The sequence below is a fragment of the Ogataea haglerorum genome, assembly GCF_019207285.1.
Source record: "Ogataea haglerorum isolate 81-453-3 chromosome Unknown 81-453-3_NODE_19_length_153765_cov_101.931563, whole genome shotgun sequence".
NCBI lineage: Eukaryota > Fungi > Ascomycota > Pichiomycetes > Pichiales > Pichiaceae > Ogataea > Ogataea haglerorum.
This window is the reverse complement of record NW_025065169.1, coordinates 91,637-116,704: the sequence shown is the minus strand read 5'-3', so window position 1 is coordinate 116,704 and position 25,068 is coordinate 91,637. Positions and strand designations below refer to the sequence as shown.

At 45.2% G+C, this 25,068-nt stretch overlaps 16 protein-coding genes across 16 annotated transcripts; 7 read left to right on the top strand and 9 right to left on the bottom strand.

Annotated features, from left to right (window-relative positions):
• Positions 1 to 573: 573 nt before the first annotated feature.
• Positions 574 to 1,575, bottom strand: KL911_005175 (uncharacterized protein; the record flags this gene model as incomplete). The annotated part of the gene is made up of 1 exon (XM_043200548.1): positions 574 to 1,575. One exon carries the CDS (start codon positions 1,573 to 1,575, stop codon positions 574 to 576), a length of 1,002 nt encoding a protein of 333 aa, XP_043052140.1.
• A 533-nt stretch (positions 1,576 to 2,108) lies between these two features.
• KL911_005174 (uncharacterized protein) lies at positions 2,109 to 2,339 on the bottom strand (the record flags this gene model as incomplete). Its single annotated transcript, XM_043200547.1, has 1 exon — positions 2,109 to 2,339. The coding sequence occupies one exon, from the start codon at positions 2,337 to 2,339 to the stop codon at positions 2,109 to 2,111; it is 231 nt and encodes a 76-aa protein (XP_043052139.1).
• Positions 2,340 to 2,427: 88 nt separating this feature from the next.
• Positions 2,428 to 3,396, top strand: KL911_005173 (uncharacterized protein; the record flags this gene model as incomplete). Its single annotated transcript, XM_043200546.1, has 1 exon — positions 2,428 to 3,396. The coding sequence occupies one exon, from the start codon at positions 2,428 to 2,430 to the stop codon at positions 3,394 to 3,396; it is 969 nt and encodes a 322-aa protein (XP_043052138.1).
• Positions 3,397 to 3,496: 100 nt separating this feature from the next.
• KL911_005172 (uncharacterized protein) lies at positions 3,497 to 3,940 on the bottom strand (the record flags this gene model as incomplete). The annotated part of the gene is made up of 1 exon (XM_043200545.1): positions 3,497 to 3,940. The coding sequence occupies one exon, from the start codon at positions 3,938 to 3,940 to the stop codon at positions 3,497 to 3,499; it is 444 nt and encodes a 147-aa protein (XP_043052137.1).
• A 252-nt stretch (positions 3,941 to 4,192) lies between these two features.
• Positions 4,193 to 5,227, top strand: KL911_005171 (uncharacterized protein; the record flags this gene model as incomplete). Its single annotated transcript, XM_043200544.1, has 1 exon — positions 4,193 to 5,227. The coding sequence occupies one exon, from the start codon at positions 4,193 to 4,195 to the stop codon at positions 5,225 to 5,227; it is 1,035 nt and encodes a 344-aa protein (XP_043052136.1).
• A 152-nt stretch (positions 5,228 to 5,379) lies between these two features.
• Positions 5,380 to 6,288, top strand: KL911_005170 (uncharacterized protein; the record flags this gene model as incomplete). The annotated part of the gene is made up of 1 exon (XM_043200543.1): positions 5,380 to 6,288. The coding sequence occupies one exon, from the start codon at positions 5,380 to 5,382 to the stop codon at positions 6,286 to 6,288; it is 909 nt and encodes a 302-aa protein (XP_043052135.1).
• A 97-nt stretch (positions 6,289 to 6,385) lies between these two features.
• Positions 6,386 to 7,474, top strand: KL911_005169 (uncharacterized protein; the record flags this gene model as incomplete). Its single annotated transcript, XM_043200541.1, has 1 exon — positions 6,386 to 7,474. The coding sequence occupies one exon, from the start codon at positions 6,386 to 6,388 to the stop codon at positions 7,472 to 7,474; it is 1,089 nt and encodes a 362-aa protein (XP_043052134.1).
• A 49-nt stretch (positions 7,475 to 7,523) lies between these two features.
• Positions 7,524 to 10,259, bottom strand: KL911_005168 (uncharacterized protein; the record flags this gene model as incomplete). The annotated part of the gene is made up of 1 exon (XM_043200540.1): positions 7,524 to 10,259. One exon carries the CDS (start codon positions 10,257 to 10,259, stop codon positions 7,524 to 7,526), a length of 2,736 nt encoding a protein of 911 aa, XP_043052133.1.
• A 365-nt stretch (positions 10,260 to 10,624) lies between these two features.
• KL911_005167 (uncharacterized protein) lies at positions 10,625 to 12,235 on the bottom strand (the record flags this gene model as incomplete). The annotated part of the gene is made up of 1 exon (XM_043200539.1): positions 10,625 to 12,235. The coding sequence occupies one exon, from the start codon at positions 12,233 to 12,235 to the stop codon at positions 10,625 to 10,627; it is 1,611 nt and encodes a 536-aa protein (XP_043052132.1).
• A 387-nt stretch (positions 12,236 to 12,622) lies between these two features.
• KL911_005166 (uncharacterized protein) lies at positions 12,623 to 13,860 on the top strand (the record flags this gene model as incomplete). Its single annotated transcript, XM_043200538.1, has 2 exons — positions 12,623 to 12,663; positions 12,726 to 13,860. The coding sequence occupies 2 exons, from the start codon at positions 12,623 to 12,625 to the stop codon at positions 13,858 to 13,860; spliced, it is 1,176 nt and encodes a 391-aa protein (XP_043052131.1).
• A 129-nt stretch (positions 13,861 to 13,989) lies between these two features.
• On the bottom strand, positions 13,990 to 16,236 carry KL911_005165 (uncharacterized protein; the record flags this gene model as incomplete). Its single annotated transcript, XM_043200537.1, has 1 exon — positions 13,990 to 16,236. One exon carries the CDS (start codon positions 16,234 to 16,236, stop codon positions 13,990 to 13,992), a length of 2,247 nt encoding a protein of 748 aa, XP_043052130.1.
• A 148-nt stretch (positions 16,237 to 16,384) lies between these two features.
• Positions 16,385 to 18,481, bottom strand: KL911_005164 (uncharacterized protein; the record flags this gene model as incomplete). The annotated part of the gene is made up of 1 exon (XM_043200536.1): positions 16,385 to 18,481. The coding sequence occupies one exon, from the start codon at positions 18,479 to 18,481 to the stop codon at positions 16,385 to 16,387; it is 2,097 nt and encodes a 698-aa protein (XP_043052129.1).
• Positions 18,482 to 19,010: 529 nt separating this feature from the next.
• Positions 19,011 to 20,531, top strand: KL911_005163 (uncharacterized protein; the record flags this gene model as incomplete). Its single annotated transcript, XM_043200535.1, has 1 exon — positions 19,011 to 20,531. One exon carries the CDS (start codon positions 19,011 to 19,013, stop codon positions 20,529 to 20,531), a length of 1,521 nt encoding a protein of 506 aa, XP_043052128.1.
• A 68-nt stretch (positions 20,532 to 20,599) lies between these two features.
• Positions 20,600 to 22,645, bottom strand: KL911_005162 (uncharacterized protein; the record flags this gene model as incomplete). Its single annotated transcript, XM_043200534.1, has 1 exon — positions 20,600 to 22,645. One exon carries the CDS (start codon positions 22,643 to 22,645, stop codon positions 20,600 to 20,602), a length of 2,046 nt encoding a protein of 681 aa, XP_043052127.1.
• A 115-nt stretch (positions 22,646 to 22,760) lies between these two features.
• On the top strand, positions 22,761 to 23,837 carry KL911_005161 (uncharacterized protein; the record flags this gene model as incomplete). Its single annotated transcript, XM_043200533.1, has 1 exon — positions 22,761 to 23,837. One exon carries the CDS (start codon positions 22,761 to 22,763, stop codon positions 23,835 to 23,837), a length of 1,077 nt encoding a protein of 358 aa, XP_043052126.1.
• Positions 23,838 to 23,864: 27 nt separating this feature from the next.
• KL911_005160 (uncharacterized protein) lies at positions 23,865 to 25,007 on the bottom strand (the record flags this gene model as incomplete). Its single annotated transcript, XM_043200532.1, has 1 exon — positions 23,865 to 25,007. One exon carries the CDS (start codon positions 25,005 to 25,007, stop codon positions 23,865 to 23,867), a length of 1,143 nt encoding a protein of 380 aa, XP_043052125.1.
• Between the last annotated feature and the right edge of the window lie 61 nt (positions 25,008 to 25,068).

Sequence of the window (25,068 nt, the reverse complement as noted above, 5' to 3'; positions counted from 1 at the left end):
CCATTTTAGGAGGCACCTGGGTGACAACGTTCCGCGAATCTTCTATGAAAACAACATCCGAAAAAGTACGAGTGGCTGATGAAAACGATATGTGGCTGGTAGTGAAGTTCGCGAACCATGGATTCACAGGAAATCAAATCTTTCAATAATTATTATCGATCTTGCTGTTCGTACCTGGCCATATGTGTTTTAGGATGCCTTACAAGTGAACGCATTAGCACTTTTGCACTCATATCCATTATGCTGCGCTCTTTTCATTGGTAAAAATAGGACATGCAGGACACTTCAAATTTGAAGTCTCCCCGAGTATGGAACAAAGGAGTGCAACCACAAGTGCATTCTTATCTTATCATTTGGCTACCGTCTCAAAAAATCCGTTATTATTACAGAGGCACTCACACCCTCAATCAAGATTAGCAACAACAAAGTTAGTTGCAGCTCACATGGGACATACAATGGTCTAGACTTACAGTGAGTATCAAATATCAAACTCCTATTTTTTTCTAGAAATTTACATACCACAGCTTTTCCGATCAGGAAGACATTTGATCCTAACAGGCTTAACCATTGATATCATAACTTGGAATCCCTGAGCCTATGCTGAATCCTTGACCTTAAAAGGGCCAATAAACTTTCAGTGTCACTTGCAAATTTTCTTATCCCCTCTGATAGCTTTTCTGTTGCCATCTGGTCTTCATTCAAATTGAACCTAAACATTGGCTCATTATCAATCAAGGCCAATCGATCCAATTTGCAACGCTGAAAGCTTTTCGACGAATCTAGCACTTTTTCAATCCTAGTGTTTGATTTGACCATCACTTCCATCAAAGTTGGTGAAATAGTGAGATAATCGCAACCTGCTAGTTCCTCAATCTGACCAACATTTCTGAATGATGCCCCCATAACAACAGTACGATACCCGTACTTTTTGTAATAATCAAAAATTTGTTTCACGAATAAAACGCCAGGATCTTCATTCCTTGCATAATTCCTTGCTTCCTTATCCTTGTACCAGTCTAATATCCTACCCACGAAAGGCGAGATCAAAGTTACCTCTGCCTCTGCGCAAGCTACCGCTTGAGTAAAGGTAAACAGCAGAGTGAGATTGCAATGGACACCGTATACGGACTCCAATTCTCTTGCTGCAAGAATCCCCTCGTACGTGGCAGCAATCTTGATCAGCACTCGCTCCTTCGATATCCCTCTTGCTTGATACAAAAGCACTAAATCTAGAGCTTTTCTGACGGTGGCTTTTCGGTCAAATGATAGTCGAGCGTCAACTTCAGTGGATACTCTTCCAGGAATCAATTCCAATATTTTAGATCCAAATTCAACCAGCAGCTTGTCCAAAGCAACGAGAGCTTTGTTTTCAATATCCAGCATTCCTTGGTTTTCAAGCACATCATCTACGCAATCGTTGATTAATTGTTGGTATTCAGCTTTTTTGGCAGCTGCCAAAATCAAAGAGGGATTAGTGGTAGCATCTTGGGGCTTGTATTCGTGAATAGTTTCAAATTCCCCTGTATCTATCACAACAGTCGTGCCACATTGTTTTAAGTATTCCAGGGAATTCATTTGTTGGTTTGGTTATCCAGCAGCTCATCAGATGGTCTAGTAGGTGACTTATATATTTTTTAGGTCTTCAAACCGTCGCTTAAATAGGCTAAATTTTTCTGGAGTCAGTTTTTACCGCTCTTTCCGTCAATTGTTTCCTCCTAACAACCTGAGCCGGTCACTTGACGATCAGAAAAAAGCTGTCTGTGCGAACAATATGACTGTCTTATTTGCCTTATTCTTGACTGTTTACAACAACACTTTTGTCGTGCCTGCTGGTTATGAGCACGCGTAATGCTTGTTCTCTAGTTGAAAAGGACAGACTGATGAATTAATTATGGAACTGAAGGAAAGGCAATTCAGCTTGATTGAACATAATTTAGATTAGGTATTAGCTATCAAACAATCCTCGCGCCTTTTCAGATTCTTAAGAATTTGCCGTGATCATTTTAGACAATCTTTCAAGTCAATTGCATCCAGATAAGAATATGGCGAGCATCAATACTCCGGCCGTTGTGATGGGTATGTTGAAATTCTTATTATGGAATGCCTTACTAACTTTCAGATAACGGAACCGGCTTAACTAAACTTGGTTTTGCTGGAAATGATTCTCCATCGTGGGTTTTCCCTACAGCTATCGCAACTAGATCTTCGGGTTCATCCAGTAAACCTCCTGCCCCTTCAAAGCCCTCATTTTTAACCTCATCTGCAAGCTCTTCTTCTGGAAAGAGTTCAGGAGGGAACCTTTCGTTGAAGAGGGATATGGAAGATCTTGATTTTTTCATAGGTGATGAAGCTTTGCGAGCTGCCAAAGGTCCGTCTTATTCACTTAATTATCCAATAAGACACGGTCAAATTGAAAATTGGGATCAAATGGAGAGATTCTGGGAGAATTCCATCTTCAAGTACCTCAAATGCGAACCTGAAGACCACTACTTTCTCCTCACAGAGCCACCATTAAATCCACCGGAGAATAGGGAAAACACGGCTGAAATTATGTTTGAATCTTTCAATTGTGCCGGGCTTTATATTGCTGTGCAAGCCGTTTTAGCACTCGCCGCTTCATGGACCTCTTCAAAAGTGGTGGACAGATCTTTGACAGGTACGGTTATAGATTCAGGAGATGGCGTGACTCATGTGATTCCTGTCGCAGAAGGATATGTTATTGGGTCTGCGATAAAAAATATTCCAATTGCAGGAAGAGATATCACTAGCTTCATCCAGACTCTTCTAAGAGAAAGGGGTGAAAAAGACACATCATTGAAAACTGCTGAGCAAATCAAACAGCAATTCTGCTATGTTTGTCCGGATATCGTGAAAGAGTTTAACAAATTCGATTCACATCCCGATATGTTTGCAAAATACATTGTCGAAACTGTCAATCGATCTAAAATCGAGGTTGATGTGGGATATGAAAGATTTCTTGCTCCAGAGATATTTTTCAATCCCGAGATAGCGTCTTCTGATTTCCTAACTCCCTTGCCAACAATTGTGGACCAGGTTATTCAGTCTTCCCCTATAGACGTTCGTAAGAACCTTTACAAGAATATCGTCTTGAGTGGTGGTTCTACTATGTTCAAAGATTTTGGAAGACGACTGCAAAGAGATTTGAAATCGCTGGTCAACGAAAGAGTCGCCCAAAGTGAGCGTTTGAGTGGTTCCAAATCGAGCGGCGTCACTGTACAAGTGATTTCTCATAAGAGACAAAAAAATGCAGTCTGGTTTGGAGGTTCTTTGTTGGCGCAAACAGCAGAATTCAAGAGCTACTGTCATACTAAACGAGATTACGAAGAGTATGGACCAAACATTGTTAGAAACTTTTCTCTATTTAGTGTTCCATGAAGCTGCTTTACTCGTTTAATCCAAAAATTTAGTTTGACAAGTACTGTCGTTGTACATCGGTCATTAAAAAATCCATCTATCTCATCACTCGTAAAGTCACTCAAAGCTGACTTTGCAAATCCCTTTTAGATTCACAAAATGTCATCCATTTCCTAATCATTGGATGTTCTCGTTCATCCAACATGTTTAACTTAGAGTCAAAAAAGTCAGTTTGTAGTACTTTCTTTATGTTCAGTTCATGAAATGCGGAGTCATAGTCTTCAGCTGAAATCTTTGACTGCATTAGCAGGATTTTCAGTTGAGCCAAGATCTCTCCAATTCGAGCTCCCATCCTAGCTCCTATAGGATATCCCTCGTCAAAACCTTGTTGCAAGCTTTCTTCCTTCGCCTTCGATATCCCGTCTAAATATCCTTGTTTTGCATGCTTTCTTTTCAGAGACAACAAATCAACATGTACAGGACCGTTATCATCCAGACCGTAGTTCTCGGTGATAGCAGGTTTATATTCTTCATCATCAGAAAGCCATATATCATCAAAAACCATTTTATCATTAATAGAGAATGCTCTTACCCGGTTCACGGGATAAAATAAAATGTTTAATAAAGAAAAGGCAAGAAACATTTTACTACCGTGCAAACAACGCTAGATTTTTTATCTCACTATTAAACACGTATATATCTCACAAGATTCAAAGAGTCTGCCGAAAGTTGCAACAGTGCCTATTTTAGCTTTGCGGAAAGTGACCAAAAGCAAGGCTCCAGATAACGTGGAAAGTCTTCTAATTTTATAAAAACCATGGCTCACAATCTTATCACTCAGGTCCAGCAGCATGAGGAGGCCCCGGTTTCACAGGTGCCAACAGATATAGATGACTACAATACTGAAATCAAAATGAATCTCCGAGGGCAATTGTTCAGCATCACAAGAGATGATCTAATGGCTTTGCCTGAGAGCATTTTGCTATGTTTGTTCCCTAATGGAGTGTTCGTTGACATGAATGGAAACATAATTACCAATCTAACGGAGGAAGACATTGTGTATGTCAACTTTTCTCCAGATTGCTTTCAATACATTTGTCAAGTCTTCGATACCGCTGTGCATGATTTACAACTGAGCGAACAAGCGGGCCAGCATCAGCAGATTTACGATATCAACGATCCAAACATTCTTAATGACAAACCTTCGATAATTGTCTTACGTGAAGATATGGATTATTACTGCATTCCTCCCGTCGCAGGTCTCGATGCGGATGCCATGAAAAAAATAAAGCTCTTTGTCGGAGAAGAGTTGGTGAAAAACACCAAAATTTTTGATGGGCTAGGGTACCAACCGGGTAAACAACTAAAACCTGCTGAGCAACACTTGCTGGACATGCTTTGCTCTTCGGGTTTTAAAATTGATGGCGAATGGGGACATCGTTCTCTTGAACCTGGCAAAACAGTTGTTTTCTCGCTGGCGCTGGTTCGCTTAGCCACGGAAAGCTCAGAGGCTCCCTCTTTGGAAGGGTCACCATCTTTAAAGCCAATATCGTCAGTCAGCTCGTTAGCAAGTCAACCTGAAAAACCAAGGTCCCGATTAAGCACTCTTGCTCATGCTGTTTCCAGATCAGGATCTCGTGGCAGGAAAGAGAAAAATTCAACGGCTACAAAGTTACTGTTGTTCTGGAGGAAACCCGCAAGAAAATGTTGGTGGTCTGATTCAGTGCTGGAGATTGATCTTTCCAGCCTGCAAATCAAAGATGCGAATGGTCAGTTTTTGGGCCACTCAATGATCAAGATCCATATACGAAGGGTGTGGACGTTGGAACTTTCTGTGGTTGGCATTCAGTAGTAGTTCGATAAAAGCAAAACTCGTATCTCGTTACAGTTATTTTTTTCAGAAAATTGCGTTCAATTAATGCTGTACTACCTACTTCACTGTACGTAATGAAATTTCTCAATTTTTGGTGAAGATCCATTTCACTTTTTTCATGCAATCAAACGATGTTAACACTGTCCCACATGTCGCAGCTTCTAGGCTGGCTTTACTTTTCCTGCTGGTCTTTGTCGTTTTACCCAACTATTGTCTCTAACATCAGACTAAAGTCAGTACAAGGGATATCAATTGACTTCATGTTTTTTAACACTGCAGGTTTTACTCTATACTCTTTCTACACAGGGTTCCTATGTTGCAGTGCTAGAATCCAATATGAATTTTACCTTCGCCATGGTAAATACCCTTTGATCAAACTGAACGACTTCTTTTTTGGAATTCATGGGCTTCTCCTTAATTTGTTGCTTATCAGTCAGGCTTATATCTGGGGATTCAAGAAAAACGATAATCAAATCATCTCCAACATATGCAAGGTTGTCTATGCTGTCTTGATTTTGTTCGCCGTGGGGTACGCTTTAATAATCCATTTCACTTACGGGAAACGGTATTGGATTGATCTTCTCACATCGTTGGGTATGGCCAAAATATTCATGAGTGTGTGCAAAAACATTCCACAAGCTGTTTACAATTACAACCGAAAGTCAACACATGGCTGGCCTATTCAAATGGTATGGCTTGATTTTGCTGGTGCAGTGTTCTCTTTTTCGCAGCTTTTCTTGGATGCCTATGTCGCTGGCGACGTAAAGAGCATCTTCAACAATCTGCCAAAGTTCTTGTTGAGTATGGAAGTTGCCTTAGCAGACGTGGTATTTTTTACCCAGCACTATTTCTTATACTATCAGAGAGACAGCGAACGTTATGGTCTATCTAAGTCATTTAATTCATACAGCGCAATATTAGAAGAGGATCAAAGTTTCCTACGAGAGCATCAACATGACCACGATCATGAGTCTTTCCACAACATTCACTGCACTGTAAGTCCGATTGATAAAGACGAACTTCAACGTCTAATACCTTAAGGGGAAGTTTATATATGTGACGTAATCATATCACATGACTTGCCATAATAAATATGTGCTTTAAACTCAGATTCTATTGAAATATCTTAGAAAAACTATGCTCAAACGTCTATTTAGCAGCACTAAGGGAGTCGCGGAATCCTACAGTACCTCTTTTGAACCCTTGCTTGCAAGCAAGGGATTAACTAGTGCTGTAGGGAATACTCCATTGGTCAAGCTCAACCGGATCAGTGACGAGGTTGGTCGCAATATCTATGGTAAAGCAGAATGGATGAATCCGGGAGGGTCTGTCAAAGACCGTGCAGCTTTGTTTTTCATTGAGGAGGCGGAAAAGCGTGGCTTGATTAAACCGGGCGGAACGATAGTTGAAGGAACTGCTGGTAATACGGGTATCGGTCTAGCCCACGTTGCTCGTTCTAAAGGATACAATGTCGTAATCTACATGCCTAATACCCAAGCTCCTTCAAAAATCCAGACATTGAAACTGTTAGGATGTGAAGTCTATCCAGTGCCTGTTGTCCCATTTGACAATCCTGAAAACTTTAATCATCAAGCCAAAAGGCACGCTGAAAGACTGGAGAATGCGTATTGGACCAACCAGTTCGATAATCTTGACAATAGAATGGCCCACATCAAGATGACCGGGCCGGAGATTTACAAACAACTTCAAGGTAAAGTTCATGCGTTCACGTGCAGTTTGGGAACAGGAGGTACGTGGTGTGGAACTTCCAGATATCTCAAGACTCAAAATCCAGAAATAAAATGCTATGTTGCAGAGCCGCCTGGATCTTGTGTTTATTCATATGTCAAGACTGGTGGCAAAAGTTTAGAAAGATCAGGATCCTCGTTCACTGAAGGCATTGGTCAAGGCCGCATCACCAATAACGTCGCACAGGATATTGAGTTGGCGGATGACGCATTCTTGATCTCTGACGAAGAATCTATTGCAATGCTGTACAGACTTCTTGATGAGGAAGGAATTTATGTTGGAGGCACTTCAGCGCTAAATGTGGTGGCTGCCGTGAGGGCTGCCAAACTTCTTCCAGAGCAATCAAATATTGTCACCATATTGGCCGACTCAGCCCACAAATACTCTGATAGAATTTTCAGCAAAAGCTGGCTACAGAGCAAAAACTTGTATGAAGCCATTCCTGACAAGCTGAAAAAATATGCAATCCTTGATTAGTGTATATAAAAACCGTGATCTTGTTGAGTTTGAGCTAGATTTAAATTGGTCATCTCAAGCCAAACCCTTCACTATACCATATAGCTTTGTCTAACTTCGAAACAAAGATCTCCTCTGAGCGATAAGCGTAAAGACAAAGCTCATTGAAACATGTATGGGCGATTGGTAAACGATCTAAGTTCGGATCAACAAGCTTTGTGATTTTGAATGTTAAGGATGGCAGTCCAGTCGCCGGCAACCGATCCGATCCTGTAATAAAAAATAGTATTTTGCGTTGGTCAGCAGCACTTTTGCGCTCAAAGTAATCCCAAAACCACTTGACAGTATTGTCAGTTTCGGAGAACCCATTATACTTGGTGACAGATTTCAGGATCTCGATATCAATCTTTTGGTTTCGATAATCTTCTCCAATCAGTATCAATTCGATTTCCTCAGGAGTAAACAAAGATAATGCATTTCCACCAATGACATGCTGAAAACCGTTCAAAAACGATTTGAAAGGTGCTTTCACCTTTTCATTTAAGAAAAATGAGCAATATCTTTCGACGTATTCATACTTGTTCTCGTTCGTTACCTTAATGGATGATCCATCTCGAATAAGGTCTTCGTGATGTATGTCTCCAAATATATCTGAATAGGAAACTGTAAAAAACAACTCAAGGTCGCTGACATCCTCTAGCTTCAACAATCTTTTGAAATTGTGCCCAACGTCTGGATTCAATTGAATAAAATCATTCAAGGTAACCTTTTGTCCCATCAATTTTTTGTAAAGAGCTTTTGGCAATCGAAGGTCAAGGATCGTAGAGTTATATATTGCCAATCCAAGCACGACACCAACTAGATAATACAGTTCGTCATTGTCTAAATTGGATATTGCGAACCAGCATAATCCAGATGTTTCATCATATGAGAATAATCCTTTATCCGCATTGAATAGGTCCTTAGTAAGCAGCAAGAACCACTCCTTTTTTAGCCCACCGGCATCAATTCCAGGTTCATCAACAAACTCTACTCTTAAAAGTTTCTTGAAATCTGATTGATGAGATTTAATGCACCGTAGCGAATCAGTTGTGATAAAGTTCCTCCTCACTCGAACCTTGAAGTAAACATCAAAGGGCATTTTCTTGTTGAGAGACTGGATGAATGCTTCTTCTGCTTTTCGCTCCATCGTTCTTTTCGCCTCGTGCTCAAGAATCGATATTTTGGCCGCTAACGATAAAAGGAAGGGAAATTGGCAAAAAGTGAACGAAGATTTCCTAAGAGTTCCATTGGGACTAGAAAGTCCTAAGTAGCTTGCCTTCGTTTCAGCTTGCAAATAGTCAACCACGAGCTGCAAAGAGTCCTTGTTCGCTGTACTTTGTTCGTGCTTTTTGGTCGAAGCGTTGAATTGCCAAGCATCGAAATCTTGCTTCACATTCACGTAATCCACAAGATTATTGTAGAAGACGGCATCACTGACCTTCTTATTCTTCTTGTTTGCAATAAATAAGAATGATGCTAATCTGCCTGCAGTACGCAAGTGCCAGTCACCCCCGTATTGTTGTAACCTGATTTTTACTTCATGTTCTTTCGGCTCCTTTTTTCCCGACCAAAACGATGAACTTGAAGAAATATCTGTACGTCTTCCTCCCGACGAGATATAAAGAGGTAGACCAATGAACAAACCAAAATCAGAACTTTTAGAGGTCGGGCGGATAAAATGAGCATTCAGGTTTTCCTTGAAATTGATATCATCGCTCATGGAAACATCTAAATAAGACCCAGGCTGTATAACCGAGTTAAACAGCTCGTAATTGATGCACCTTGTGAGTTGAAAAGTGATGTATAGGTTGATAAAATCAATCTTTTTGACGAATTCATCGTGTGGCAATCTAGACCACCAATAAGTGAGGCGGCTCGTGATCTTCTTTTCCGAGTAGGAAAGCAATCCAATAACATGCTTCAGGACATCATAGCAAGAGGCCTTCAGATCAGGCGCAAGGCTATCCGGACAGGAGTCGATTCCACTTATTAAACAGTCCGATAAAATGGGAATTTCCAGCAAGATCAATAGCCAATTAATATCACTAGGCTCTTTCATGGGAGGTGGGTGCTTAAGCAAATATAGTGCGCCTAGTAAAAGCTTGTAAAACGGACGTTTCGTGGGTAGACTTAACAGTAGGCCAAATGATTTTTTTGCTTCGTTGAAGTTCAAGTTCGGGGAACGGTAACTCGGTGATGTCAAATTTGAGAGTCTAAAGGAATTATTAAGTATGGAAAAAGAGGAAAATGCTTCAAAGAGCATATTCTCTAAAGGTCTAAAAGTTCTGTGTGGATTGCGATCATCTCCAATCGATTTTTTTTCAGTGGAGCATTGGTTAATGAAGTCTTTTAAAAAGCCGTACGATAGTGGTCTCGCAGCTGTCTCTTGAGATCTCTCACAAGACTCTCTAGTCTCTTCGTTGATACTCATGTGCGTTTGACAGACCAGGCAGCGAACCTTGCTAATACCTGCTGGGTACTTCAGTATTGTTCCGCAACACCTGCAAGAGTCAACAACAATACTAGGAAAGTTTCTTTGTGATTGCGATGTAGTTGATCCAGAAGGACGCCCACACCGGGAGACATCATTGATCGGATTAGATATCAAGGTGTTAGAATCTAAGCCATCCTGTGACGTATCAGTTGACTCGCTGACAATGGTGGCTGTTGGTACATGGACAGAGGGATTGAAAAAAGAAGCCTGTCTATTCCATATTTTTGATATCCAGGACTGGTTCCCGTTTGACGATGGAGGAGAAGACATCTTCAAAAAAGATAGATCCACCTCTCCGTAACACACGCCGCTCCAACTTTATGATTAGTTGCTTTTGAGTGCACACGTAAACCAATGCAAACAATGACTTCCGGCCCTTGTTCAAAAGCTAGTTCGGTAACTAAGATTAATATTCTTTGATAAGGAAATTGAGCACAGGTATCAGTCAAGCGTTCATTTAAAACAAAAGGGAGTATATTTGGATCTATTTGTTTGGTACAGAAATAGCACAGCCAAACGCATTTAACTTTATTTTTAAGGTGTTAAGAAACATTCGTATGTAAATTGATGTATTCGATGGTTGAAAAAAAGCAAAGATGAAAAACAAGCTAGGGATGTGATTAACAAAACACAATTCAGCGGTTGTATGATATATCTCCAGTAATCCACCTGTTAACCATATCGAGAGCAACTTGTGGTTGATCGTGCGGAACCATGTGTCCTGCATCGTAAACCCGGGCAAACGTCAGGCGTCCGTTGGTCTTGACCTCTCCTGCAGGAAGGCCTTCAATTTCTGTATACCATTTCTTAAATTCCGCTTTCTGGTAAGAGATGCTCTCTTCCCATTCCAATGCTTCGGTCCAGGCCAGATTTCCGAGCCAGTTGCAAATGTAGTCTTTGTCTCCTGCATAAATAAGAACCGGAAGACCAGCATCTAAAACTTGGGCCACATATTGCTGAAACGGTTTTGTTTCATCTCCTGTCAAAATGAATTGCCGGAAAACATCATCATCACAACCGCTGTAGGAATCTACTTCCGCACCCAGTGCATCTTTAACTTCAGGAAGATTCATATACCTGTCAATATAGTCCATTCCGAGGTAGCAGTTTCCATCTTGAGTTTCACAAGGACCACGAATATCATATACATTGAGCCCTGTCTCCTCGAACGGTTCCAAGATACGTTCACAGTAAAGATTTGCCGGCAGGCAAGTAACAGTAGAAAGAGTCCTATAGCATGCACTGATCAATCTCTTGCAGCGAGAGTACATCTCATCAATTTTCATGCAGTCGCTGTCTGAGAGAATTTGTTTGTAGCCCGATAACGATGCATTGCAAGCCATTGGACCATACCACCCATATTGGATCAATGGATCAGTAATGCCATTACCAATCATAATAGAGGTGAGTTCGTAAGACTTATTCTTGCGATCAAGAATCTCTTTGGCAATATTTGGAATGTAGTGACCAGCGTAAGACTCGCCAGCGATATGAAAATCATTATTCACGAATTGTCTGAACTTTGTAAAAAATAGCTCCAGAAAGGAATAAACATCTCTAGCTGCGACCTTGGTGCTTGAAACAGAGGATCTCGTACTGTACGAGTAGCCAACGCCAACAGGCTGTTCAAGAAAGATTACCGACGCATTGTTGTTCCAAGAATAGGGATTGTGTATCGGAGTAAGTGTGGTTCCATTGAGTGAAGCTGGTCCGAGCTCAAATAAACAGCCTGTCATTGAGCTGCAGCCAGGACCTCCATTTAACCAAAGAATCACAGGGTCGGTGGCAGGATCGTTCCTACTTTCAAAGAACCAATAAAAGAGATGCTTATCATCATCGTTGATATCGAAGTATCCCGTATACTGCTTAACAGTATCCACTCCTAGACTCAGTGGGTTGCTCCGTTTTTTTGTATGCAATCTCAGTTGATATTCCGGCAAGCTTTCAAGACTGATAGTCTCCACACTGTCAGAGTCGCTTTTGATATCAGTTGGAAATGAGCTAGTTATTGGACAAACACTTGTTTCATAGTTTTCAATGACTTTTTTGAGCCCTTGTGTACCAAGGCGTTGCTCCAAAGAACTCCAAATGAAATTCACATCGTCCTGGAGAGCACTATCGAGCCCTTCAAGGGAATAACGGTAATTAGAACCATAAGATAGAATTTGCTGACCAATGACTGCGCACTCGACATCAATTACAAAAGCGAGTCCAGAAAACAGTAATGGAAACGAATGGAGCTTCATTTGACTGAACCAGAGGGCCGTTATTTGGGTAAATGATGACTAACAAAACAAAATATTATGCTTGTTCGAGCTATCACAATTATCGGCTTTAATTGACATATTGTAAGCGGCTGTTTAAAAGAGTTTCACCAACTGAGGCCAGCCAGTCCACTTCAAGATCGGGAGCTCTATGGTCGTAAGGTTCTTGTCGAACAGCATACCTCCCCCCACAAAGCCACATCGTCCTTCTTGCTGTCAACATTGAGACTCTCATAACCACTCCTCACGCCACAGAATTTTCTACGCCCTCTCTCACCGAAAACTATTAAAAACGATCTTATCAGACAAGACATTAGCTTGACGTATACTGTTTCGGTAACTTTTTCGATTTTTTAGTTCTAGTAAGCAATGGGTTTGAACAATCCAATTCCGAGATCGCTGAAAAGCGAGTCTAAGTAAGTGCTATCAAAATTCCATCAGGAGTTTCAAAAATCTCAAACTAACAACACAGAAAAGCTGCCAAAATCCTGGCCTCCTTCATTAAACCAAACCAGGTGTTGGGAGCAGATGAAGTCATTCCCCGCGAAGTTCTTCTCAACGCCAAGGGATTGGCGGTGATCACCATTCTGAAAGCGGGATTCCTTTTCTCTGGAAGAGCGGGCTCGGGTATCGTGGTCGCCAGATTGCCAGACGGCTCGTGGTCCGCCCCTTCTGCTATCGTTACCGCAGGTGCAGGTGTTGGTGGACAAATTGGAGCCGAAGTTACCGATTTCGTTTTCATCCTGAACACACAGGCTGCCGTTGAATCCTTCGCCCAATTCGGCTCGGTGACATTGGGTGGTAACATTTCTGTTGCAGCGGGTCCCCTGGGAAGAAATGCGGAAGTGGCGGGCTCCGCCTCTCTCAAAAACGTCGCTCCGGTGTTTGCTTACTCCAAAACAAAAGGTCTTTTCGCTGGTGTCTCGGTTGAGGGGTCCGTCCTCGTTGAAAGAAGAGAAGCTAACAGAAAATTCTATGGTGACATGTGCAAGGCTAGCCAAATCCTGGGAGGTCGTGTGAGACCTCCTCCAGCTTGTGAGCCTCTCATGAGAGTGCTCAATAGCAGAGCTTTCACAAGAGCAAGTGCTAATGGTGAGTACTATTCTGACGACGAAGACTATTATAACGATATCCCTTCAGAATTTAGCTCAGATGCATCCTCCACCAGATACAACTCCCGCAGGTCTTATGGCTCGGATGATGAGGGATACTCGGATGACGATTCCCCTCGTTCGTACTACCATCGCTCAACTCCTGGAACCACGCCTTCGCATTCAAGAAAGCCAACTTCTTGGGAAGATGACGTTTACGATAGATATGATCGAAACAGATCATCAAAATCGGAAGCAAGGTCCGCTGGCTACAGACCAAAGTCAGAGAAACCTGATTTTGGCTATGGGTCTGCTCGTGGAAGCTCAGGATCATCAGGGTCCAAGAAAGCTATTGCTCTCTACACATTTGCAGGAGAGCAACAGGGCGATCTCGGGTTCAAAAAAGGAGATGTGATAACTATTATTCAAAAATCAGACTCAACGGATGATTGGTGGACAGGCAGAATTGGCACCAGGGAAGGCATCTTTCCTGCTAATTATGTTGAATTGGTGTAAAATTAACAATAAACTCTCGTTAGTCCTTTGGTCTCGATCATTATCGTATTCTGAAAAAATGCTGTTGGAAAAAATTCTTTCTCAGGTATATAGGTCATGTAAAGCTAAATTTCATGAAGACTCTCATCTCTAGCTTTTGGAAACAATTCCTAGGTACATTGCACTTTGCACAATTTGAGTTTTGAGCAGCGGGTGCAAGGGTTGGTCTTCCTTGTAGTTGGATGCCAGAAATTTAGAAAACGAATCAACTCTATTAGACCAAAAGAACTTGATGATGTGTTCAGATAATGAATGCACTTTGTGCTGGTAAATACCTCCCGTATTCATCGATATCAGTGTATCTGCACCTAAAGTATCAACAGCACAGACCCCTATGATCTGTTCAATTTTAGTGCGAAGATCCACATTCAGTCGCTCTCCATCGCTCTTTTCCTGGGTTTGAGCTGTCACAGCGAACTTGTCCTGCTCGACAGATTTGGCAAAAGCTGCTAGCTGAAATTGTTTGTAGGGATTCACATATGTCCCCATCGCAGTACCGCTGGATTGCCTTGGCGATGGACCATAAGGGTAGTGACGCATATCGGAAATAACTTTCTCCTTATTTTGGATCTCCACTTTGACCTTGAAGCAGCGAACACCCAGTAGATTCAGATTGTCGATTAGAAAATCAGCGTCGGCTTCATTAATCATTTCCACATATCCATAAGCGGTGTAGCCCTTCTTGTTTTCTTGGGGGTATGTTCCATAAAGCTCCACAGACTTTATTGATCCAAAAGTTAAGCACCAATTTTGGAACTTGTCTTTATGCGTGTTAACATTCAATCCCGTGATCAGTATTTTGAGCCGGTATTTTGGCCGCATCTCCTGCTTTCGACTGTAGCTTTTCTCTTCTTTTGGAATTGCGCGAGTGACAAATAGCCGCTGCTTGTTGATTTCAACCATGTTTAGATGCGAAACCGCTTTATCCACGGATTCCTGGTTAGTTAGATTCACTAGAGCCCAGCACCCATTTCTTTTTGGGACTCTCCTTGCTAAGACAGATAAGACAGGTCCGTAGGGTTCAACTAAACTCCTGATAACATGTTCCTCGATACTCAAAGGTAGATTTCTCACAAAGATGGAATAATGTGTGCTTATGTCATCCTTGTGTTCTGTGTTTTTAAATGAGGGCGAAAAACTAGGGATCTGTGAGATATCCCTTTTTTCAGCCAGCTTAGTGCTTGCGCTCGCGGTAGCCCCAAAAAGTTCTCTGTCTCTCTTGAGAATATGTAGACCCACATAGACAACTTGACCATCTAAAGTAGTACGATTATAACTTTTGACGACTTCATATGCGACCTCCTTCGATTCGAAGTGTATGAATGCTTGCTGCTTGGATGAATCGTACTTACACGACAACACGGTTCCATGCTTCCTGAACTTATCATAAAGTTGTCGGGTAGTGAGATGCGATGAGAGATTGGATATAAAAATATTGGCGCCTATGCGTTCTCTCTGACTTTTATCTCTTAAGGACGGCATGATTCTGATTTCTGACGAGCCGATCTTGGTATAATTGAGCGATTCCATTGCAAATTGTGCCTGTTCTTCATTGGAGTAGTTGACATATCCGTAACCTAGCGAATTGCCGGTTTGACAGTCCGCAGGAATTTTGACTGAGAGAAGACCAGGATATTCGTTGAAGACATTTTTCAAATCACACTCACTCAAAGACTTGTCCAAATCACCAACAAAAAGCGAGGTAACCTGTTTTGATGGGCAAAAAAAGCTGGAAGGTGCGAGATTAGGCAGCACCCAAGAATTGTCCTCTGTTGTGTTTTTAGGTAGGGTGACAATTTCGGCGCTGGAATCAGATTCTACTGACTCTTTCTTGAAATCGCGCGGAACTGTCTCTTTGACCTCTGCAAAAGTTTCTGATTTGGTAGCTTTGTCTGTTTCTTGCGTTTTCTGATCCTCGCTTTTACTGGTTGCCGTTTGGAACTCTGATTTGTGGCTAGTGAATATATCACTTTTCTCGGGAGTCTTAATCTCATCTTCAGTCAAGCTAATCTTGTCAATGTGCTCCATTCCATAATTCAGGAATCCAAGATCTGTATTGACGCAATTGAGGCGAGGTGCCGTCTCTAGCCCGGGCTGGTGTGCATCGGATGAAAAGTTGGCACTTGAATCTGTCCTTTCCTTGTACGATCTGAGATTAAATAAGCTATGGCGCCTTTTTTCTTCCGACTCCAATGGCTTTCTTTTCAGACTGAGAGACTCATTTTCTTTCATACTGGCCATGGATGAGGATTCTCTTGATACACATGCTATCTTCAAATTATCTTCTGGCTTGTTTTCTCTATTTGAAAGCCGAGACTTAAGGTATCTTAGGCCCATGGAGAAGCTGTGTGACTCATCCATCAAGAAGAACGACCAAGAATGTGCGTCTGACGTGCTTTTATATTTTCATTAGCGCCTAATTAACAACAAAGAAGGGCATTAATCATTCCCTGCTTATGTAAAACAATATACAGGAATCTATATTTTAAACAGTCAAGATATCCCTACCAAATATACCTCTGTTCAACCAGTCCATGAATAGCAGCACACGGGTTCTGAAACTGACACTTTGAGCAAAGTAGATACTTCTCCACAGGTAGACTGCGATGATGTCCCCAACGAAGGAGTATCCCGGTGCAAAATCGAAAACAGCTGAGTTTCCAATGTATGCCAAAGAGCCCAGATGTCTATATTTGAAAGGACGTGCAATGGCGTTGTCAATATCGCCATCCACGATATCATTGATCGACAAAGTGGTGGACGATTTGCGTAATTTAGAAAGCTTCTTTCCCATGTATTTGCCTTGCTGGTTGGCCCGCTGAGCGGTGGCTGGCAGACTGGTGACTTTGGAATCCACTTCCTTCATGAGCAGCTTGACTTGGTCGAAATTAAGCTTTTTGCGTCCTTCCGGATCATATTTCGGAACGAGCTCCTCAACTAGGGAAAGCGCTTCTGCGGCAAGCGGGTTCATCTGGGATATTTGTGTGCAAAGCTGTTTCAGCTCATTGTAAGTCAGATCGACGTGTTTAATATCGTCATCGGTGATAATATGATGAGAACGAACGAACTTATGAGATTGGGAGCCAATGATGTATTTTCTGACGTAGTCGGAACAGTGCTCTGCCAGCTCGGCACGCACAGTGGCACAGTCTCCAATTGCATAAACGTCACCAAGAGGAGCACCAATAACTCGCAATTGTGCATCGGTCTCGATGGCACGTTTATTCTTTTGCGAGCCTGCAAGGTCCTTGACGACTTGCTGAGCTAATGGATTCTGCGCGACACCTGTGGACCATAAACACAATCCAAAAGGCACGCTCTTAGTCTCGACCTCACCGCTGGCTGTCTTTTGGTCGAAAATGACTTGGTCAGGCAATATCTCTCTGACTCTGGAATTAGTTAGAAGATCGATTTGGTCATGCTCAAACCGCTTCATGGCATATTCGGAGATGGCCTTGTCGTAGGTGTTCAAAATGTGCGATCTAGATTGAATGATATGGATCGAGATTTCTTGTCGCAAGATTTTAGGGAAACTTCTGGTCAGGTCTTCATTCAATAAATCAAAAATTTCAGCTGCGACTTCGACACCGGTAGGACCGGCGCCGCAGATCACAAAAGAGAGCAGTTTCTTTCTTTCTTCGTCTGAAGTTGTTGGTAGACATGCTTTTTCAAGGTTGGTCACGATCTTGCGGCGAATTTCGACCGCATCCTCTGCCGTCTTCAGTTGGTTGCTGTATTGCAACCCTTTGACGCCGTGAGTGTTGGATGTGGAACCGACTGCAATGACAAGCTTGTCGTAAGGAACGTAGAAGCGCTGATCAGTTCCTGGGACCTTAACTTTGATGAGCTTTTCACTGAACAGGATCTTTTCTGCTGAGGCTTCCAGATAATGGCCGTTGACTCTCCGGACAATGTGCCTGATGCTCTCCATTAAGGACTTGAGCTCAAGAGTGCCGACGGCAGCACTGGGAAGCATAGGTGTGAACAAAAAGTAATTGATTGGAGAAATAACAGTGACATCATAATCGTTCTTGTCCAGGTTTCCGAGCAATGAAACTGATCCCCAGCCGGAACCAAGAATAACCAAATGCGGTTTCCTTCTCAGTTCCTCCTTTGCTGGGCTATCGAACGAATCCAGGTGGTCGGTGAGAATTGGCAAGTTTTCGGGCCCGCCGATTGGAGGATTCAGGGCACTTTCGGGGACTAGAAGATTCTCTATAGTTTCTGGTGGAGTGTAAGTCGTGTAGTCGTAAACGAAAAATGCAGACAGAAGAAGAACAATTGTTCCGCTAACAACACCTGATGTGAGGACGAACAGCTTCAACACTCTTCCAATAGCAGTGTTTGTCCAGAAATTTGATTTTGGCCGCTTGACAGGAGGCAGTGATTCGAGCTCGTTCAAAAGAGGAAAACTCGTGTGGAATTGCCTTGAGAGCAAGGCAGTTGCCAGCAATGGTTTTGCCCAAAAGACTCGAGCAGAGCTGGCCGCCGGCTTCGCGCAAGCCCAGAAACTTGGTTTGGGCTGCAAAGCTAGTCTGAGAGTTGTTTTTGGCAGGCCAACCTTTATTATTGATTGGAACATACTAAAGGTGCTCTGCTGAGGAAAGTGTAGGCGGCCAAATTACAACCTAAATTAATAGCCAAACACAATTGAATAAAAACAGGTAAACTGGGTGCTTGACCTATTGGGATTTTATAATGCCAAGTGTAAGGAACAGTCTTGACCGAAAAGTGCCAATGAAAAAAGATTTTAGATGTTTTCAACCACCAATATCCGATCGGAGTTTGTCGCCCATAGGGGGTGCATGTTTGCTTTTTTTACAGATCCATAGTTACCGTGCAACCAGCTGACCCATTGCGTTCCGGCCGGCATTGAACGGCGAGCGCCTTTTGTAGGAATCCGACGTGCATAGTACATATGGGGGGTGTAAAACTCCGTAGCAGACATCCGTACACCAAGTTATGGCCGTCTCGGTCCACCATTCTCTTCATCTCTGCACCGCGTAGAATTTTATGGAAACCCACATCGCACAATCAGTTATTGTCTTGCGACAATCTCTTATCTCTGCCTAGTGTCATTATAAAAGACCCTGTAAATTTCCTGCCCCTCCATGGAATCTAAGAACTGCCACCTTGTTGTTCTTTGTCATGGTCTTTGGGGAGTGTCTGAGCACTTTGCCTATATTGAGGCCCAGCTGAAAAACCATGCATCCTTGAGCTCTAGCAAAGACCAACTAATAGTCTATACCACAAAGACTAACGAGAGATTCAAAACCTACGACGGTATTGACCTCTGCGGTACTCGCGTCGCGGAGGAGATTCTTGCCGAAGCCCTAAGATTGCAGGAACAGGGATTGACCGTTAGTAAATTTTCTGTTGTTGGCTATTCTCTAGGAGGTCTAATTGCACGGTATGCCATCGGTGTTCTGCACTATCGCGGATTTTTCTGCAACACCGAGCCTGTTAATTTCACTAGTTTCTGTTCTCCGCACGTTGGAGTCCTGACTCCGGGCCAGAGCGTCAGTATCAAGATTTTCAACTGGCTGGTGCCTGTGCTCCTGGGCAAAAGCGGCCACCAGCTTTTCCTCAAAGACTCGCCTACAGTGCCTCTTTTGAAACTGATGTCGCTTCCGCACACTGTATTCTATCGCGGCCTCGCAAAGTTCAAGAACATCTCGCTGTACTCGAACATCCGCTCCGACATCCGGACATCCTGGTGGTGTTCTGGAATCAGCTACATCAACCCGTTTGACATATTGGACAAGAACCCAAACGTGAAAATCGACCAGGAAGGCTACATCCACTTTGAGAATGGATCCAAGTTCTGTCTGAAGTTCATTGAAGACTACAAACCGGTCGTTCTGGATGCCGACCAGCCAATCACGTTCACCGGCCTCGTCGACGTCTCGTCCAAAACAAAGCTCAACCAGATGGTCCAGGAGGACCTCCCAGCCGATAACGACGTTTCAGCACAGTCGAAGACGGCCAACTTCTTCCAGAGAAAGTTCAAGTGGATCATCATGCTGTTCCGCTTCGGCGTGTACTTGCCAATGTGGGTCACGTGGTTTGTGCTGCACAACTGGTTGCAAGTCTTCAACTCGACTCTGCGAGTGATCAAGGAGTCGTCGAAACTCGCCGAGTTCCTGGAGCTCTGCGAAGAGCCGGAGCCGGCACGGCCACCGCTCACCAAACGGCTCAGTGAGGCCAGCATTGACCTGCACCGCCTGGAGCACGGGCTGCACGACCAGGGAGACGAGTTCATCGACTCTGTCTTCGACGCCATCACCTCCACCAACGACATCAACCGCAGCATCTTCGAGGCGCGCGAAAACGGCCCGCTCTCGCTCACCACTACCATCAACAAGATCGGCGAGTTCGACCTGTCTGCCGAGCCAGACACTCCAGACGCGCTCCGGTACCGGCAGATCCTGAGTCCGTTCAAATTGGACCTTTCCGAGCACCAGAAGGACATCGTCAAGCATCTCAACAGACTTCCGTGGCGCAAGTTCCCTATCTACATCACCAAGACAAATGCCACGCATGCAGCAGCCATTGTCCGGCACGACGATCCTGCTTTTGAGGAGGGCAAGGTCGTCGTGAAGCACTTTGTTGAGGAAGTGTTCCAGCAATAGACGCATTCAGCATTTATAGAGAGTAAATCTATCAGCTCCTCATTGAACAAAATAAGACCAGTAAACGCTCATTTCGCCTCGCTCAGCTCGGCAATGATTGCCTCCAAGACACTGCCAAACTTGCTGACCAGCCCGACAAAATCAGCCACAAGCACGTCCTTGTCCCCTGACTCCAGCACTCCCGGCCCCACTTCCAGCGTAAGACCGTCCAGCATGCCTGCCAGACTCACTTTCTCGTGCTCCTCTGTCTCTCTAGCCCGTTCCTCGAAATATCCCTGCGGCCGCACCGACTCCGCTGAGTCTCTCTCCGGCGTAGCCCCCAGCTCCATGTTTGTCTTCTCGGTGACTGGAGTCATCGCCAGCGGCGCGGTCGACGCCAAATTGATGTTCACGCCAAACTGGTTCAACGTGTCTGGCGACGCAGCCGCGGCCTTGTCGTCCATCAACTGTGAGTGCAGCATCGGCACAGGCATCTGGAGCCGCATTTGCGAGCGCACGCGTGACAGCGAGCCCGGCTCGGGCTTCATCTCCTGGTATTCGTTATTGCTCAGCGCGGGAGCTGTTTGCGGGCCAGGAGGAACACTCTGCGATGGAATCTTGCTGTTGATCGGCTGCAGCAGCGGCTGCTGCGACGCGGACGAGGGGAGCGGCTTCATGTGCGGCAGCCGCTGCGGCGACGGCGTCCTGTTGCCCAGGCTCGACAGCCCCGTACTAGAAGCTTCCATACGCCGTGATGCAGGCTCCTCAGCCTGCACGGGAGTCGTCGGCGACTCCTGGCGCGACACCGTCGGCGCTCTCGGGCGCGGCTCCTGCGCAGCCGTCTCTGGAAGTGTGTCCAAGCTAGGGATCTCAATCGGCACATTGGGGACTGCTGGCACCTCTGCAGCCGGTGATGGCAGCGTTTCGTCGGGCTCGTCCTGCTCAAACAGCTTGAGCAGCGATTTCGGGGCAGTGGTGCTGGACGGAGCGGCCGACTTGGCTGTGTTTCGGAGCGTCGTCGCCGCCGTCGACTGCGTCCCAGCACGCATAGTGGTCTGCATCGTTCCTAGCCGGAACGTCGGATTGATCGTGTAGTCATCTGTGTCCTGTGGCACGGCGGCATACTGCGGTGGTGCACCGGGCGGGGGTACGCTTTCCTGGCTAATCTCGTTCTCTATCATGTATTCCGCGCTTTTCAGCGAATTGAAGTCCCATTTGACCTCACTCTCCTCGCTGATACTCTCAGCATCCTCGTAATAGAACGACTCGCGCGAGGGCCGCGAGTCGCGCCACAGCAGGTATCTGCTAATTACCTCCTTGAGCGACGCGGTTGGCACCGCCCTGTACGCCTTGACGAGCTTTGATTTCTGCAGTTCCTCGGCCGACGGCCGAAGTTCCGGCTTTTCCTCTAAACAGATGGCCACCTGTTCTTTCAAGTTCGCCGAAAACTGTCTGCCCTCGAGTCTCGGCGGCTCGTGCTGCGTCAGCAGCTGCATCGCACGCATCGCGTCCTTGTCGCTATACGGTGGGTTTCCCGTCGCCAGTTCGTAGATAGTGATCCCCAAAGACCATATATCTGCCTTTTCGTTGTAGTCGGCGCCCTCCATGATCACCTCCGGCGCCATCCAATACGGCGTTCCAACCATAGTCGTTCTTTTCATCGCCGAGGTGGTAAGCTGGCCAGCGACTCCAAAGTCGCACAGCTGCACCTTGCCGTCTTTCTGGATCAAGATATTTGCCGCCTTGATGTCTCTGTGGATCACGCCGAGTTGATGAATAAACTGCAGCGCGAGCAACACCTCTCGCACAATGACACTGATATATTTCTCCTCCAAAGGCCCCGGACGAAGTAGAGTCCTCACCGATCCACCCGCACAGTAGTCCATAATGATCCACAGCTTGTGGCCGTGCAAATACGAACCGTAGTAGCGAGTCACGTTGGGCACAGACTTGAGCTGCGACAGAAACTGGATCTCTTGTTGCACGTCCTTCACCTCTTCCTCGGGCGTGTCGAGGTTGAGGATCTTGATTGCAACAAGCTCCTTGGTGTCAAGCCGCAGACCCTTGTACACGGTGCCAAACTTGCCGCGCCCGATGACCTCTAGCTTCTTGAACTGCGAGGTGGTGTCGGACATTACAAACAAAATAGAATCAGATTTCCTTTTTAGACGCGTCGATTGGGAGTCGGGGCAGGGCTTCAAACGCGTATTGAGACTCAAAGCTGACGAAAAAATAAATCGGTTTACTTCAATGTCCGACCTTGCACGGCTTTTCCGCACAACCAAGATCGCACAGGTGCCCAGACAGCTCGGCGAGCTGGGTGCCGACAGATCTGCCACATTTCCAACGCACCAGGTGATTGAGTCGCCGCCGTCGTCGTTCGCCAGAAGGGACTTTGGTCTCAAGATGAGAATCCCAACGAAAATCAAGTCAAAGTATATTGTCGTCAACAACCTCGACAACAAGTACGGCTTGCCGGACTTCGAGCCGCTGGGGGGATTTGCGTTCAAAAAGAAGAAGTTCCAGGAGTTTGGGATCCCTGTTTCTGTGAGAAACCCTACGATGACCACCAAAGCCAGCTCCAATCCGCTCTTTCCTGGCCACGATCCGCGGGAAGGCCACGGGTCAGTTGCTGTGGCCCTAGGATTGAGGGTCCAGCGCCCTTCGTCGCTTGAATTTGCAACCAACAAAAAGTACCTTAGAACTTTGAGAAGACCGTTCATGGAGTGGCTGGCCCAGAATTATCCAGAGAGAATTGCCCAGACCGATCTTTCGAACGAGATCGTGGAGTTCCTGGAGACCAGACAGGTCGACGAGGCCAAGCTGAGCAGGAAGAAGTACCAATTTCCTACCCTGTACCGCGAACAGCTCTCTGGAACTGCTGGTCTGTCGTACAACCTCAAGGGCAGGCTTTTCCAGACACCTAACGGCGTGCAGTCTGCGAGGGTGCTCCCCGGAAGATACATCAGCGCGCGGTCCACAGGCAGTCGGTTTGCACTAGGAGGATTTATTGGAAATTCCGTTACCTCTGGTCTGCACGTGAAATACCTCAACAAGCTTGCTGATGTTCGCAGGCCATTGGATGCAGAGGGCAGATACGCAAGAGAATTTACCATTCCATTAATTCCAAAGGCAGCACACTTGAATTTGGTGAAGAAAAGATTCGACTTCGAGGTCGAGCCTGTCAAGGACCAGGACACGTCAAGAAAGGGCGGGTTCAGCACTGTCAAACGCTTTTCTCCAAGATCCCCGATCGGAGGACCCGACAAGAGCCAGCTGGTGCTGTCGTCGCTGCTGGGTCTTCTTGAGACCGTGGGAAAGAAGTAACTGTATATAATACAATCCTAAGACTATTTACATGTAGAATTTCGAGAGCAACAATGCCGTGGCGACACTGGCGTTCAGCGAGTCCACCGAATCGTCTAAGTCTGCTCTGCTGCTCTTCAGAGAGACCAGGAAATCGCTGCGTTGCAACAGTGACGTCCTGATGCCCTGGCCTTCCGACCCGACAACAAGCATGCACGGCCCGTTCTGTAACTGTTCTTTCAGAGCGTCGGCATCGATGGTTTTGCTGCCGAACTGGCTGCCGCTGGTTAGAGCCACAGACGAGATGATAGTCCATCCGTTGGAGCGCGACTCCTCGAAAAATCGGAGCGGCTTCTGGGACGAGTAGATCGGCAGGAACTCGAGAGCTCCAGACGACGTTTTCGACACCACAGGCGACAACGGCGCACAATTCCGCTCCGAGACGACAACGCAGTCCACTCCGAGAAAATAGGCGGATCTGATAATTGCGCCCATGTTGTGTGGGTCGGATATTTCGTCGATGTACAGTACCAACGGGTATCGTTCGGCAGCAGTGGATGAAACGCTGCTCTCGGTCGTTCCAACGTGTTCTTTCATGACTGTGAGTTTTCCAACTTCGGCCGCCAACAAGCACCGCAGCTGCTCCACCTCGATCGGCTTGGTTTCAACAACGATCCCGTTGTGGACGCCGTTCTTCGTCATAAGGTTCAGATCATGCTTCCCGTACTCACTTTTCACCGGAAGCTCCAGTTCGCGGGCCAGTGCCAGGATTTCAGCCAGCTTCGGAGTGGACTTGGGGTTGTGGAGATACAGAGTACCAAAGCTCTCCCGCTGCTTCGCTTTAAGGGCGGCAAGAACAGGATTCATGCCATACAGGTACTCCACCAGGGGGTTCAACTTCAGCTGCGAGATTGTCTTTCTGAGTGCCTGCGAACGAGAGAACTCGGGTTTTTCGTCCCTTTGGGGCTCGCGCTTCTTCTGCTTCGCGTGGTGGTGGGCGTGTTTGCGTTTGAACCACGATTCTTTATCCTCTCTATCTCTTTCCCACGCCTTCACCCTTCTGTGTACAGGAAAATTTCTATCAAAGGTGACCGGCCCTTTATTGTGCGCCTTATCAGACTTAAATGGTGCCACAGGGCCGTTCAGCGACCTCATAGTTGCGCCGAATAATCGGGCATTTGACACTCTCATCTGTTGAAAATTTATTTAAGTTGGACTATATTTTTTTTTTGATTATTTTTTAGACTTATCC